At 48.9% G+C, this 16,890-nt stretch overlaps 1 protein-coding gene across 1 annotated transcript in view; it reads right to left on the bottom strand.

Annotated features, from left to right (window-relative positions):
• Positions 1-804: 804 nt before the first annotated feature.
• Positions 805-16,890, bottom strand: part of LOC135810518 (uncharacterized) — a 28,418-nt gene continuing 12,332 nt past the window's right edge. Inside the window, exons 4-6 of the mRNA XM_065324010.1 lie at positions 14,977-15,201; positions 902-1,150; positions 805-810 (exon numbers count right to left, since the gene is read on the bottom strand). Of these exons, the coding sequence (XP_065180082.1) occupies positions 805-810; positions 902-1,150; positions 14,977-15,201 (480 nt within the window). The remainder of the gene's footprint in view (positions 811-901; positions 1,151-14,976; positions 15,202-16,890) is intronic.

Below are 16,890 nucleotides of genomic sequence, written 5' to 3'. Positions count from 1 at the left end.
CTCCCTCTCCCGGCTGAGGCTCTCCCTGATCGTCTCCCTGACGCTCCCTCTCTCTCCCTGACTCTCTCCCTGACTCTCCCTCTCTCTCCCTGACTCTCTCCCTGACTCTCCCTCTCTCTCTCCCTCTCTCTCCCTGACTCTCTGACTCTCTCCCTGACTCTGTCTCTGTCTCTCTGACTTTCCATGACTCTCCTTGACTCTCCCCCTCTGACTCTCTCCCTCTGACTCTCTCCCTCTGACTCTCTTCCTGTCTGTCTCTCTGTCCAGGGACGTCGGAAGGTAATTTTGTGTGGTACAGCCATCTGGAGTACAATTTACTCGTGGGAAAAGGTGGCTGAGCCGAAAATTTGGAAAATTAGAGCCCACATCAGTGCATGATTCACGGCATACTTGGGTCAAATAGTGGTACCGTCATTACCGTAGTGACCGTGCTGTGTGCGATGCCCCTGCTGTCTCTCTGTCTTTCTGACTCTCTGGCTCTCTGACTCTCTGACTCTCTGTCTCTCTCGCTCTTCTCTCTCTGACTCTCTCTCTCTCAGTCTCTCACTCTCACTCACTCTCTCTCTCTCTCTCTCTCTCTCTCTCTCTCTCTCTCCTTTCTCTCTCTTCTCTCTCTCTTCTCCCACAATACTTGACAAGAGATGAGGTTGACATTGTTCTCAGTTCTTTCTAGAAGGATCCTTACCTGTTGGTTGTGTTTGACCAGTGCCATCATTTCAGAGTCCAGTACCGCTTCATCTTCAACACTGTCTGAAGTCTTGCATACGACCGCCAATGGCAAGAACGGATCGGATGTGAGCTGCTTTACACCTTTCACCTCCAGGATGCGTAGCATGGGACACAGGAGTAGTAATGATCGCACTGCAGCATTGCCGATATTGGTGTGCCAACTTAGATTCACTTTCTCCAGGAGTGGGCAAGACTGAGCCACACATTCCGCAACATGCTCATTAAGCAGGAGTGGGGAACCATTGGGCAGTGACAGTTCGGTAAGCCTTGGAGGACAGCTATCCAGAAGGCTGTCAATGACTTCAGGTCCAATGTGATTATCTTTCAGCTGAAGAACTGTCAGGGATCTGCAGTGCCTCAAGATGAGACAAAGCACATTGTCTGAGATATTGCGTGTATTCACTAGCTGCAGTGTTTCCAGCTGCAGAAGAGACAAGACGTATGCAATAAGCAATGGGCGCGTTCGATTACACACATTTCGGTCGATTCCAGAATTAGTTAATGTTGATACACAGTTCGATTACACAAACTCCGTCGTTAGAATTGATGGTATTTGTTTCAGTCAACTCGTCAATCAGTTCACACCAGCCAACACGGTTCAATCCAGCAATGGGATTAATCAATACATGCAATAAGAATAAATACAAGGAAAACGGTTCTGGATAATAAATTAGGACACTATGGATCTGGCCGCCATTCTCGGGCTCTCTCTCTCTCGATCTCCTCGACCTTGCGCCAGGATCCGTCAATATGTACAATCACTACAAGTATCACGTGCGACCTACGTCGCTGGTAGACTGCATGGTACTACCCAGCGCTAGGGATAGGGCATGCCAAGTATGTGGCGAATGCGTACAGAAGGAACACAGTGCAGGTGGGTCTAGGATGCTTCAAGCATATCAGCAGATTACTGAAAGCGCATCAATGACAGAGACCAAACATACATTACAACAAGAGTCATGCAACTATCAGCCATAGTTCAGTGGGACTACCACATTTCCTCCCTTCTTAGAAAAGACCAGCGGTCTACTGATAACGACTTGGCTTTCGAGTCGTACGCTGCAGACGGCCAGCAGCTGGCGGAACAGTACTAGGTGTTGCGGCCGTTGGACTGCCGGGAGCTGATGGAACTGTGGAATCTAGCGGAGTAGCTGTTGCTACTACCTCCGTCGGATCCACTTGCAGACGGTCAAGATGACGGCGGAAAGTCACTCCCTCTTCGGTCGTAATGACTGCATCATGTGGTGTTGCTGTGACGATGGTAGCTTTGTCAGTTGAGCCAGAGGGTTGCTTGACAAACACTGCTTGTCCAGGCACCAAGGTGCGGGATTTTGCTTGGTGAGCTGCGTCGAAAGTCACCTTGGATGCTGCCTTGTGCTGAGCATCGCATTCACGCACTTCCTCGTCTATCTCTTCGTCATCGTCGGCAGTAGCCATGTTATCTACTGGCTGAAGCTGCCTGAGTGGAGTACGATAACCTCCTCGTAGTAGGAGATCTCCCGGCGGTTTGCCGGTAGTGGTGTTGATAGCTGATCGAACAGCTTTGAGCGCCACACAAAGAGCGTCGTCTGCTCGTGGCATGCCGGATTTCCGCATATGTTGCTTCAAGGTCCGATGGAGACGCTCAACAGGGTTCTGACGTGGTGTGTAAGGCACAGTGCGTTCGTGGCTGATGCCCCACGATTCAAGCTGGTTACGGAACTCGTCGCTGCAGAACTGTGCACCGTTGTCGGAGATGACGTGCCGTGGCATGCCGAACAGCGTGAAGATCTGTTCCAGCGCCTTGATGATGTCCCTGGTCACTCAGCTGGTAAGCGGACAACTGCTGGATACCGACTGTACAAGTCCAGAAGGCTGAAGAAGGCGCTTTGCTGGTAATAAAACACATCAATAGCGACTATGTGCCAGGCATGTGGAGGTAGGTCGCGTGGTTTCAGCGGTACTGGGCGTATAGCTGCTTCTGTCGCACATGGTGTACAGCTGGCTAGGAAATGTCGAGTTGCCGTGTTCCAACCGGGCCACCACACAGTCTCCTTGAGTTGAGCCAGTGTCCTGTCTCGACCAAGGTGTCCCTCGTGAGCCAGGTTCAGTACGTGTTGAGCTGCCAATGCTGGAATCACCACTCTTTCCCCTCTCAGAATGAGAAAGTCCGACGAGTTCGGAAAGGGCCACACGCTGAGTTCCGGACTAAGGGCTTGGTACGGTGCGAGCTCTGTCGCCGACGGCCATTTACCCGATCGCAGCGCATCTCGCACTGAGCACAGAGTGGAGTCACGCGCTGTTTCTCTGGCAATCAACTGGCGATGTGCTGAAACACCGTCTGCCACGGTGACAGCATGGACAAGAAGGAAACTCGGGTCAGCATCCTCAGCCGGCAGCCTGGACAATGCGTCAGCAATGTGATTCAACTTACCGGGGCGATATTGCACGGTTAAGGTCAAGTCTTGCATTTTCAACACCAGGCGCTGTACTCGGAGACTAGCTGAGGCCAGCTTGTACGACGGCATAAATACGTGAACCAGTGGCTTGTGGTCAGTGATAATGGTCACAGGCATGCCGGTGATGAAGCTGCGGAAACGATTAGAGCACCACGCGACCGCCAGTCCCTCTCGCTCGATGGTTGCATAGCGTGACTCTGCATCTGACAACTTTCTGCCTGCGTAATAGACAGGTCGCCACTCTTGACCATCTGTTTGCGACTGCTGTAGGAGTACTGCTCCAAGGCCATGGCCAGACGCGTCAACTTCGATGCTGGTCGGCAGCGTTGGGTCAAATAGCGCCAGAATAGGTGCACTAGTAATCAGACTGCGTATCTTCTCAGCTGCGGTGTGGCAAGCCGCTGTCCAATTCCACTCGCCAGACAATAGTGCTGTCATCGGAGCGACAACCGAGGCAATGTTAGGAATAAACTTTGCCACGTAGGTTGCTAAGCCCAGAAATGCTCGGAGTTCGGCCACATTGGTGGGATCCGACATCTGACTGAGTGACTCAACCTTCGATGGACCTGGCGAAATGCCCTTCGCCGAGACGTGATGTCCCAGAAACTCCAGCTCTGAGACCTGGAAGACGCACTTCTTGTCATTCAGGGTGACATTGTACTCCTTGAGAGCCGTCAGGACTGCTGCCTTGCGTCGATCATGCTCTTCCAATGATGGAGCATAAATCAGAATGTCGTCTAGGTAGATGACTACCCCTTCACATCCTGCCAGAATTTGCTCCATCTTACGTTGAAATAATTCAGGGCCGCTGGACACGCCGAACGGTAGACGACAGAAACGGAAGTACCCCAAGGGTGAGGCGACCACGAAGGCATGACGACATTCAGGTGAGATCTCGAGCTGAGAATACCCGGACTTCAGGTCAAGCTTCGAGAACATCTGTGCGCCCGACAGTCGAGATAGAAGCTCATCAGCTGTTGGGAGTTGCACACCCGGTCGCCTTACCGCTGCGTTGACTTGTCGTAAATCTACGCACCAGCGCATGGTTTTGTCGGGTTTCGGTGTGGCTACCAGTGGCGAAACAAAGTCCCGAGCCGTTACTTCCTCCACCATCTCGACCACTCCTTGTTCTAGCCATGCATCTAGTTGTTGGCGTAGCGAGGTGAGCAGTGCCGGTGTTACCCGTCGAGATGACTGTTGAGACGGAGGGTGATCCGGATCGAGAGCGATTGTAATCGGGTCGCGCATAGCAGGGAGTGACGCTAGGCCCTCGGCACAGGCTGGGATTTCAACTGCTGAAATCGGCAATGCCAGAAGACCTAAACGGATGGAGGCCTGCTCTCCCAGTAATGCTGGCACAGTGCATTGTGCGTCATCGACTTCAAAGATAGTCTCAGTCGTTTCGCGGCCCTGATAGCTCAGGTTACCCTCAAACACGCCCACAGCTGTTATGCGTTGCGTCCGCACTGGCTGGAGTGGGCATGGCGGCGGTAACAGGACGTACCCCGATGGGAGTAATGACTTAGTGATGATGGAAACCATGCTGGCAGAGTCCACTCTTAGCGACAAGGTGTGTCGGCAGTCCAATGTTACCTGCCTCAGAGGTAGAGTGAAACCGGTCTTCCCTGCCTGTACCCCGAATGTTTCATAGGCCTCTGGTGGCTGGGCGGACTGTACGGCTGGTGATGCTGCACCAGTTCGGAGTGACGAAACGGCTGGTGCTGATCGGTTGTGTTGCCTGGATGACGTGCTCTGTGACTGGGTCTGGGCACTGCGGTCCACTCGACCAGATCCGGCACGGCACACCGATGCAAAATGTCCCTTACGCCCACACTGGGCACAGAACATACGCGCTGCTGGGCAGTTCGGCTTGCCTGGAGCGTGCGTCTCTCCACAATATCCACAGCCTGATGCTGGCAATGGTGCATGTCCAGGTTGACGCGTAGCTGCATAGCTGACCTCTGGCACTGGTGCTTCTTTGGCACCCTCTTCACCCTATACCACTGCCTGCGCCTTGGCTGCGGCGGAGCTCAAGTCCTGCGCATCGTGCTCCAAGACACTCTTTCGGGCACTGGCAGAGCTGAGCCCCCGTGCAAACAGGTGGACTCCCACAACTCCCAGTAGTTCCTCGGCAGTACGAGTGCTGGTCAGGTTGCAAACCCTCATGTCTTTTTGCACCCGCAGCCGAAAGGCCTGTACAGTCTCCCCAGGACGTTGCTCGACTGCAAACAATTCCGCCAAACGGGACGCTGCGCTCTGTTTCGAGCCGAAATATTCTTGGAACAATTTGATAAGATCGTTGTAGGGATTAGTTGCAGTAGTTGGCACTGTCGGGTAGCTCTGCCATAAGTAGTGACTTGCTGGCTCGCCTAAATTGGCAGCTGCTGCCAAATACTGCTTCGACTGATCCTTCACTTCGTGGAGTGCAAAGCCAATCTCCAACTGACTACGCCAAGTAAGGAAATGATCGTTTCCCAGCTCATGGTCCAGGTCAAGGCGGACGCCGACTTTTACTTTTTCTGCCATTCTTTTTTACTCTCTTTCTCACTCCTGTGTGCAGCCACACCATACGTGCTCCCACCCCTAACACACCTCAGTCACATGCACACCCACATACACACGCACACAGCAACAACAAACAGCCTCTGCGGGGACAGCAGCAACAGCAAGAAGAACATGGTTGAACAAGCGGTCACGTGCTCCTGCGTACGCCAGTCACCTGGTCACCGTGCCTGCTGGGTACAACTTACTAGCCTGTTTGACCTTTTTTGGGTGCAGTCCTGTCACTCGAGTTGAACCTTGGTGTGAAAGTTGTCGCCTGCTGGCGTGGTGACCAGGTGATTTGGGCACCCAGGAGCACGTGACCGCTTCTTCAACCATGTTCGATTGGGAATAAAGGAGGAACGCTGCATCGCAGCCTTTTCGGACCAAAACCAGTCGACTCAGCGTCCAAAAGACTACAACATATGGGCCAATCGCGGTCATCCGTGCTTTTATAAGAACGAAATGGCGCTTTTAGTGACATTTTGCATACAAATCCCCATCTAGTAGGGCGCAGTCACCCAGTTTCGGTGGAAGTGCGCGAGTTCGATTGGGATTCAAGTAGGACGGGAGCGTCTCAGCTTTCTCGGACCAAGACCATTCGACTCAGCACCCCGAAGACTACAACTAGTGAAATTTTAATTTTTGCCTTAACTTCCCCTTTAAGAAAAGAATCCTGTTCACTGCGCCAATGTTTCAGTCAACTCGTCAATCAGTTCACACCAGCCAACACGGTTCAATCCAGCAACGGGATTAATCAATACAGTCGTCCCTCTCTAATCCGGCACTTGTTAATCCGGAACCCTTGCCAACCGGCGCACTTTCTGATGAAACCGATTTTTTTCGTTCAATTCCTACATCGTAATCCGGCACTTGAATTCCGCCTCCGGCAGTGACTTTTTGAAACGAATCGCTCAAACTGCACGTAGTTTGATTTCATCACGGCAGTCGTAAATCGCGTACCGTACAGGCGCACTCCTTGCCAGGCCAGTCTGGTCAGTGCCGCGCGCGCGGGGCCACTTCAGAGTTCAGTTATCGATCGAATTCAGTTGACAACTGTACTCGACCTCGCGCGGGAGAGTTCAGTTCGGTTGGTTGTTAGGACTTTTCCGAACCCGAACTCAATTTATACTAAGAGAGAGACCAAGGAACTACAAGTTACGCTATACTGTCCACTAACACCACCAGTTACTAAACAATCAGCGACGATGCACGGCACTGACCGACGGTACTGACGTTCTACAACTAACTGGCTAACAGCTCTAGCACATCTTGAATGCGCACTCCAACAGCCTTCCAACTTGGAAGGTTCTAAGTTATAGAAATAACATACGATGCAATTGTTTGCTTCGAAGGACATCCGTCGTTCGACCTGCATGATGTCGACTGCTTGCGTGGCCTTCTCAAGAGGGTCAATGTTGTCCAGGAGACGACTGCTAAGCAGTCAACCATACTTTCTTATTTTAGCAAGGAGTAGTGTCCTGCCAATTTTCAGGTCTGTGTGTGTGTGTGTGCGTGTGTGTGCGTGTGTGTGCAAGAGTACATGTGAACATGTTCTCTGTTATACTTTATCACTGTGTATATTCCTGGAGAACAGTTGAGAATATAAAGTTGTGCACCAAATACTTGGATCGACACGGAAAAACCCTGCGTTTTGACGTATGACACATGCATGCAATTGGGTAGGGCCGGGTCAGAGGGCAGGATTTCTTAATCCAGCACCCTCGTTAATCCAGCAGAAAATGCCGTAGCAAAAGGTGCCGGATTAGAGAGGGACGACTGTACATGCAATAAGAATAAATATAAGGAAAACGGTTCTGGATAATAAATTAGGACACTATGGATCTGGCCGCCATTCTCGGGCTCTCTCCCTCGATCTCCTCGACCTTGCGCCAGGATCCGTCAATATGTACAATCACTACAAGTATCACGTGCGACCTACGTCGCTGGTAGACTGCATGGTACTACCCAGCGCTAGGGATAGGGCATGCCAAGTATGTGGCGAATGCGTACAGAAGGAACACAGTGCAGGTAGGTCTAGGATGCTTCTAGCATATCAGCAGATTACTGAAAGCGCATCAATGACAGAGACAAAACATACATTACAACAAGAGTCATGCAACTATCAGCCATAATTCAGTGGGACTACCACAGTCCACAGTATTCAATTCCGTCATTTCTGGAGAGAGGGCAGAATTTCTCTAATTCTGACGCCAGGATTGCACACTCGGCATGTTACCGGCCATGACTCATGGCCATGACCGGTCATGACTCATGGCCATGACCGGTCATGACTCAGGCTGCGTTTACACGTCACCGCACGGCTAGTTTTCCGTTTTCAGTCCCGCATTCTTTTTTTTCGTTTCGTGCGTTTACACGATCAAAGCTGGTCCGAGCTTGTCTTCGTTTGTGTCGTGTTCACGCGTCTACACGGGAGCAAAGGATCCGCCAAAGTTCGTCATGTGCCAAGTGTTGCCGTGGAAACACCAATCACACTCAAGTAATAGTTGAAAACAGGCCACAAGACAACACTCGTGACATGACTAAAATTGTAGAAACAATTTTTTGGGTGTCGGATCCGTGTTAACGGCCAAAAACGAAACTAATGTGACGGGAAACGAGGCCAGCACACCGTTTCGACTGTTCACACACCCATTTTTTAATATCCGGCAGAAAATTTCCGTTTTCAAATTCTTCCACCTTGGCCAGCGTTTTGGTTTTCTTCCATTTTGGCGTACAACTTTTACACTTTGCTCCGTGTACCGTGTAAATGAACCATGCATCCGAAAGGATTTTGTTGCGTTTTCACCCCTAACGTTGTCGTGTAAACGCAGCCTCTAGCACGCGAAGAGCCTCCCTGGCCGGCCTGGTGCGGAAACAGGGTTTCAACTGCATGTAATTGCTATTTTTGTCTTCCCAAAAAGCTACTTGCCGCAGTTCAGTTTTCTCTCGGAGCTGAGTATAATTATTACCAGATCATTTCAGTGGGTGATCCTTTCACACACATGTTCAGCTTTATCGAAGCCCAATATGGTTGCCGACATGGAGCCTTCACCGGGACGGACCGGTACGCGATGTTGGGTCCACGTGTGCGCGAGGCTGTACAAGATCTCCTTTTTACGACCAATTTCGTTTGTGACATGACATGAATATAATGCGTTGTAAATTCCAGTCGTTCGTTTACATGGCCGCAATCCGTACTTTTGGTCATTCGAGAATTATAGAACCCAGATCCAGAATTGTGTAAACGCCATGGTAATCGAAAGCGCCCAATGAGAGAGAGAGAGAGAGAGAGAGAGAGAGAGAGAGAGAGAGAGAGAGAGAGAGAGAGAAAGAGAGAGAGAAAGATAGAGAGAAAGATAGAGAGAGAGAGAGTGTGTGTGTGTGTAGTATGCGACCGAGTGACAAGGCAAAACTGGTTCAGTCTCTCCGACTCAAAACACAAGTAGCATCCTCAGGGAAAAATATTGCACGAAAAGACAAACGTAGGTAGCACAGAACTTATAGTATATTGAAAGACTCAAATGAAGGTAAGACGACAGAAACAACGGAAGCAAAGACTTTGCAACAACTGAACTGGGCAACTGACACACGGATCTATATACGGTACGAGATTGCCAGTTACAGCTCCGAGCGCTAGCTAGCGATCTCTAAATGAAAGCAAGGGATCTGATGGTGCCAGCAAAGCATAGTGCAATACATAGTAATACATAGTGATTTGTGCAGGGGAAAGTCCGTCTACTACAGAGAGAGAGAGAGAGAGAGAGAGAGAGAGAGAGAGAGAGAGAGAGAGAGAGAGAGAGAGAGAGAGAGAGAGAGAGACAGAGAGAGAGAGAGAGAGAGAGAGAGAGAGAGAGAGAGAGAGAGAGAGAGAGAGAGAGAGAGAGAGAGAGAGAGAGAGAGAGAGAGAGAGATAGAGAGAGAGAGAGAGCCTCGGAGAGAGAGAGAGCCTCGGAGAGAGAGAGAGAGAGAGAGAGAGAGAGTAAGTTACATTTATAAAGACAGGTAAGTCTAGCAAATGAGGACTGAAACCTCTACAACAGGGTTTTTACGCCTGAAAGCAGGTGCATGATTTAACAAGCAGGTTGTCAGTCTAGATTTTATGCGCAGATGGAGAAAAAAATGCGCAGAATTTTTGTAATGAGATGAAAAGCAGAAATAATAAGAAATAATAAGAAAAGATGAAATGAAAGCCTGCTCACAACCCCGCCCAGCCTTGCGAACTGGGTATGGTTGATTATGGTTCAACGCTCGAGCAAGCGCTCTCCACTCAAGGTGTTCACAGCAACTGATAGGAACTCATATGGGGAAATTAAAGAAAAGAAATATTAAATAAGATAAAGAGAATAAATTTCAACGCACCTCAATAAACGGAGCCCCACATACAGTACCTCAGAAAAGTGGATCTTCCGACCAGTGTTTTTGTTGACGTCGCAACCAGATGATGTAGCTGCTTCGCAGAGACGTCTTACTGCACAAATTACAAATATATTTTATTTTTTGATTAGAAAACCCAAGCGCTTTCAGAGCCCTCCGAAGAGAGTCCGGGATGAAACCACGCACACCTACCTCAACCGAAAAAGAAACGACCTGCCACTCGTTTGCTCGGCATTGATCGGCCAGATCCGCATACCGCCTGTCCTTCCGCCAGTTACTGACACTGAATCTGTCCTCAGCACAAACTGTCAACGCCATCCAGAATACAATCCTACGACTCGTAGAGTACAGAACTATATCTGGTCTTAGGGTGGTAAGTGCAACACAGCTAGGGAAAGAAATCTTTGCACTAACTGAGTCGACAAGAAGTTTCCAGTCTGAGGCCGCTGGCAGGAGATCAGTCGTAACCAACTTTCGTCTGGGCTGAACGCGAACTGGCTTCTCTCCTGCCTTGCAAAACGAGATGAAGTCAAGCTCATTTGAATTTTCGGTTTGTACGGTGTTTGCAGCAGTGCGGATTCGAATCTCCTCACGCATGTTCCTGACGATGACCCCGAGTACGTTGTCGTGCCTCCAGGTGTAACGTCTCTGGTCCAGCGCTACGCGACAAGCGACAAGCACGTGGCGCGTAGTACAGGCCCAGGCACGGCACAACCTACAGTACGGATCCACTACGGTGTTTCCCCAATGGTGTAGGTTCGTCGGAGAAGGTAGCACGTCGAGGGTTGATGCGAGAAGAAATTTCAAATCCTTACCAGTACAACCGTACAAAAGGGATTTCCACGAAAGATCCTGCCACATCACCGATGTCCACTCCAACCACTTGCTTTGCACCTGAAGAGTCTTCAGCCTCAAAATCTGCTCCTGCGCGTTGATCTCCTCAAATGTTTGAAGGAGATCCTTCCTCGGGGGTTTGGAATGCTGCTTCGGAGCACGAGCACCCAACCCTGCACGATGACTTGAAGATGACGGTGGACGGAGAGTCCCTGAACCTACTGATGCCTCTGCACACTCCAGCTCTATTGTCGCCGCATATCGCTTTCTCAGCTTCGCATCCTTACTCCGACGCAGAGTGTACAGCGCCCTCATGCGCGCGTCCCCACTCGATCGAAGAATGTGCCATTTGATGGACTGGCACTTTTTCCACACCGTAGGAAGGTAGTGGAGGCGTAAGCCAAAGCGTTTGCGACTGCCAATAAAAAGAATGGCAGAGTTTGCGCATCGAGGTAGGCCTGACCATTTCTTCAGAAATGGTAAACACATAAAGTGCAGTTCATGTACAAAACCTTGTGTGAGTTCAAGAACCTGGAAGGACCAAGAAAGCTTGGGCACTACAAGGTGGTGGTAAAGCCATAGCTTGTGGTGGTCTTGAAGCCAAGAGCCATCTACTTTTTGCATGAAAGACACAGGGAGTTGACGGATGTCTTCCCGCTGGGTCTGCTCAGAGCAATCAGCATGCAGCCTTCGCCCCAGGAACTTGAACTCTGCAGTGTCAATGAAAGCAATCTTCCTCCCTGACATCGTCAGGCAGGGATCGTAAGGTTTGTACCGGCCATCTACAAGCTTTGCTGCACTGCTTTTGCATTTGTGCGGCGCCGCCTGCATACATTGGGTCCACAAGAGAAAGTCCTCCGTGACCGCACTGAGTTTTTGACAACCTGCACTAGATTTGCTATAGAGGCCTAAGTCATCAGCAAAAGCTGTTTGGGACACTTGCAAAGGGGCAGATTTAAAATCATAGGAGAGGCAACTTAATTCAGGGGCTGCAAGTGAGTCCAGCAGAAGCTGGAAACAAATATTGAAAAGGACCGAGGACAAGGGGCACCCCTGGAAAACACCAATGTTGTATTTAAAGGTGGGAGTGTGTGGTTGTACGACGAAAGCGCAAAGACTGTCGTAGTAGGAAAAAATTAATTTCCTGAATTGCAAAGGAAGGCTGTAGTGGGTTAGAGCATACTGTATCAGATTGTGGCGCACTGAACCAAATGCATTCTTCAAATCTATCCACGCAATGCAAATGTGGCGTTTTGCCGTCTTTGCATCACGCATTGCCTCATAACAAAGTGATGATGTGTGCTCTAAGCACCCAGCCTTTGCAGGCATAAATCCTTTCTGGTTGTCACCATCGAAGAACTTATTGCCTAGCATATGTTTCAAGAGGCGCTTTGCAACTAAGGTGAAAAAGATCTTCCCGGACGTGTTTGCTAGAGCAATCGGTCGGAATTTCGAAGGATCATCAGACACCTCCCCCTTGGCCAGGAGTGTGATACACGCTACCTGCTACTGCCTTGGAATGATCTTGCTCTCCCAAACCCGCCCAAAGATGGTGAAAAGAATGGATTGAAGGGAGGGACAAAGCTTCCAAACTATGTATGGTATCTTGTCAGGACCCGGTGCAGAGGTGTTGCGACACTTCTTCAAAACATTCTGAAATTCAGTCCATGTAGGGGTCCCCTCATCGACTGGGTGGGTGCAATCCCAGGGCTTCCCTGCACTGGGGCAGGATTCGTACGAAGTGGCACGGTCCTGGTCTGCATATGTGTGTTGGAAGTACTCAAAGCAGGTAGTGTCAGAGAAAGTGGGTTTGACATGGTTGGTTGGTTGAAACAATTTCTTTCCGAAGGCATATGGGTCCTTGAGAAAGGCATCCTGGTCCCTCTTGTTCCGGGATCGATCGTCGTACATCTTTTGTTGTTTCAAAAGACGCTTGATTTCTTTTCCAATTGAAAAATACTCATTTCTGAGCGCTGCAGGTACTTCGTCCGGGTTTTTGATCTTACGAAATTGGCGCTTTAAATCACGCCTGTGAGCCCGGAGTTTTTCCACTGCACGGTTTTTATTTGCATTCTTGTGTTTTGGTGGAGGTGGTGGTGGTTTCAGGTCGAAAGACCAGTGAATGAAGTTCTCTAGTTTGTCTAGAGTCTCTTCGATGTTAGTGTTTTTGAGGTATGAGGTTGGGAAGTGTTGAGTGAGATGGATCTTCAACTGAGCGTTTATTGTGTGCCATGCCTTGGTGTTTTTGGCTGACGGTAGCAGTAGGGACTGCCGGACTTCTACCTTGTCCATGTCCCGTTGATTCAGGACATGAAGTAAAGACTCATTATGACAGGGAGTGGATTCGTGCAGGATTGTTCGCAATTCATCTCCAGGAGTCATTGTCTGACCTACAGATGGGCTGAAGTGCATTGAATCAATCATGGAAGTCGTCCGACCATCCCCACTACTGCCGTCTGCTTTGGCTGAGGTGGTTGAAAGTGTTTTGTAGACCGGGCAGGTCTGTAGATGTCGTGGCAAGTTTTGTTTCCATTTGAGTTTTCTCAAACAGTGTGGACATGTTGTTTCCCGGTCTGATGGTGTAATGGTTGGTGTACTTGCCTCTGAAGTCATTGGAGTCTTGTGTGGTGGTGATGCAGAGACTGCTGACACAGCTCCAGCCTGCGATGCAGCCAATTTTTTGCATTTGTTAGTCCGCATATGTCGTGCAAGGTTATGTTATTGTTTGATGGTGGTGTGACATTTCGGACATGTATGATGTTCACCTGTGTCATGCAATGTACTGGAGTGCTTCCGCTGGCTTGAGGTCAAACCCAACGGATCGTCATATGGCACAGCAGAATCGTCTAGGGACACAGAGTGTTCGTGTGGTGCGTGCGTAGTGTCTAGGGCTTCATCCTCCTCCCCCGTTCGGAGCCCATGGGTGGCATTTTTCCTATTTGAACTTGAAGCAATTTAAAGACTCAGGAGAGAGCTAATCTCAAAAGCCCGTGAAAACGCCGAGGCGTAATTTTTGGAACCGGAGTAAGTTACATTTATAAAGACAGGTAAGTCTAACAAATGAGGACTGAGACCTCTACAACAGGGTTTTTACGCCTGAAAGCAGGTGCATGATTTAACAAGCAGGTTGTCAGTCTAGATTTTATGCGCAGATGGAGAAAAAATGCGCAGAATTTTTGTAATGAGATGAAAAGCAGAAATAATAAGAAATAATAAGAAAAGATGAAATGAAAGCCTGCTCACAACCCCGCCCAGCCTTGCGAACTGGGTATGGTTGATTAAGAACCCGGTTCAACGCTCACGCAAGTGCTCTCCACTCAAGGTGTTCACAGCAACTGATAGGAACTCATATGGGGAAATTAAAGAAAAGAAATATTAAATAAGATAAAGAGAATAAATTTCAACGCACCTCAATAAACGGAGCCCCACATACAGTACCTCAGAAAAGTGGATCTTCCGACCAGTGTTTTTGTTGACGTCGCAACCAGATGATGTAGCTGCTTCGCAGAGACGTCTTACTGCACAAATTACAAATAAATTTTATTCTTCGATTAGAAAACCCAAGCGCTTTCGGAGCCCTCCGAAGAGAGTCCGGGATGAAACCACGCACACCTACCTCAACCGAAAAAAGAAACGACCTGGAGAGAGAGAGAGAGAGAGAGAGAGAGATAGAGAGAGAGAGAGAGAGAGAGAGAGAGAGAGAGAGAGAGAGAGAGAGAGAGAGAGGGAGAGGGAGAGGGAGCGAGAGAGAGAGGGAGAGACAGAGAGACAGAGAGAGAGAGAGACACGGAGAGACACAGGGAGAGACACAGGCAGAGGCAGAGACAGACAGACAGAGAGAGGTCACAGACTGACGGACACACATACAGACACACAGACAGGCAGACAGGTAGACAGACAAACCACACATATACAAACAAACACACACGCACACCCATTCACCCACCCGCGCATGCACACGCTCACTCACTCACTCACACACACACACACACACACACATACACACACACACACATGCATGCACACATACGCACGCCACGCACACACTCTTGCTTACCGTTGGTGAAGCAATATGAATAATACCCGCAAACCTGTCTGCACTCAAATCATCGTCATGGCACTTGAATGAGAGCCAGGGCATCTGGCCCATGTGGAAGATTTGGGCAATGTCCACTTGTGGATTTAGAGGAGTGGCTATACGAACTAAATTCAAGTGTTGCAAATGGTGGTGCTCAGTGGAGAATTTGACGAGGTCATCAAGAGTTAGGTCTGTTGTTCGAGTCTGCGGAGCAAAATAGGTGAAAGCAATACTCAGCAAAGTGGCAAATCACCAGTAATGCACATCCACACCAACCTTCGCTGCAACTCTAGATAATCTACTTAAAATCAAACGCTCCCTTTAATATAACGTTAACACGCGTTGATTGCAGAATGAGCACTGCAGTACGACCAGCGAATGTTATGTGTGTAAAGGAGCGGCCGTGGGTGCGGGTTCAGGTTCCATTGACCAAGGCTATCCATTGACGTCCTTGGCGTTTGTGCCAATTTTCAATAATAAAAACGGTTGATATTCTGTGCAAGGATAGACTCGGACTAATTAATTAGTGGACATTATAGTGGAACTTGTAGTTCGTTGGTCCATTTCTTTACTGTAGGTTGGTATTTTACATAGATGTATCGGAGTGCACCAATAGGCGCAATATCACTAACTGTCTTGTTGCCACACTTAGCCAAAAAAAGAAAAGCAGAGAAAATAAAGACGGCTCATCAAGTCTGCAAGAACGGACTCGGATGGAGAGCCTAGGATTAATTTATAGAAAATAAAAAGGACCAAGGAACTACAAGTTACGCTATAATGTCCACTACCACCACCAGTTACTAAACAATCAGCTTATGCGATAACAAGTTGTGTGCAATGGTGCTTTGCATCCTTGAATCGTGGTTTGACCGTATTGTGCAATGGTCTTGCCAGTATCGTTATCGACATGCATAAACATCCGCCAACGTCCTTCACAGCTGAGACTTTCAGCTTGTGATTATCTTGGTTGCGCTCACCTTCCCCTTCTTATGTGTTTTATATAACTTAACCTTCCAAGTTGGAAGGCTGCTGGAGTGCGCATCCAAGATTCGCTAAAGCTTTTAGCCAGTTAGTTGAACGTCAGTACCGTCGGTCAGTGTCGTGCAATGTTATCGCATGAACGGATTGTTTAGTATTTTGGTTGTGTTAGTGGACATTATAGCGTAACTTGTAGTGCCTTAGTCCTTTCTATTTTCTTTAGAGAAAATAGAGCTGAGTAGTCTCTTCTGATGACTGTTGGTTGTCTGTCTTCATGACTAGCTGAGGTAGCAATTGACTAACAATTGCACACTCCAGCTCCGGCTGCTAAACTCACCATGCACATTGAGCAGTACCATATTTTCCGGGTGTGCTAGCCGCACTTTAATTAAGACGCGTAAAAAAGCTCAAATCGCCCCTGGGGTTCGACTCCGGATGCTGGATATGAATCGACTAGCGCTGCAGCACTCCATGCAGATAATGCATGTATGGTGTCATTCAGCTACTTTTCGTGTACTGCAATTCATCATTATGCTAGTGCAAAGCTTATACAAGTACATGGTGTCAGCTCTGAGTGAAGGGCAAACTAGGCAACCTTTGTAGAACATCAGTCGTGCTCCTCTACGTTTTAACCATCAGTAATGTCTTTTCTGGTCCGATAGTGTGCCTATACCACTACAATTATACAGATAGGTTGCCAACGAATTCTAAGTGTGACTTTCAGCATATACACCGAATGTCAACAAAAGTACGAATATTGGACCATGACGGGGGGGGGGGGGGGGAGGGTGCGGCTTAGACCCCGGAAACACGGTAAACATGGTATAAAAAGATATCACTGTACCAGCTACAGCATGTTTAGTCAGTATGTTGTATGTTGTATGTTGTATGTTGTTTTTGCACACCAGGACAGAT

This window comes from Sycon ciliatum, chromosome 2, assembly GCF_964019385.1.
Source record: "Sycon ciliatum chromosome 2, ocSycCili1.1, whole genome shotgun sequence".
Taxonomy (NCBI): domain Eukaryota; kingdom Metazoa; phylum Porifera; class Calcarea; order Leucosolenida; family Sycettidae; genus Sycon; species Sycon ciliatum.
This window is presented reverse-complemented; position numbering and strand designations above follow the sequence as displayed.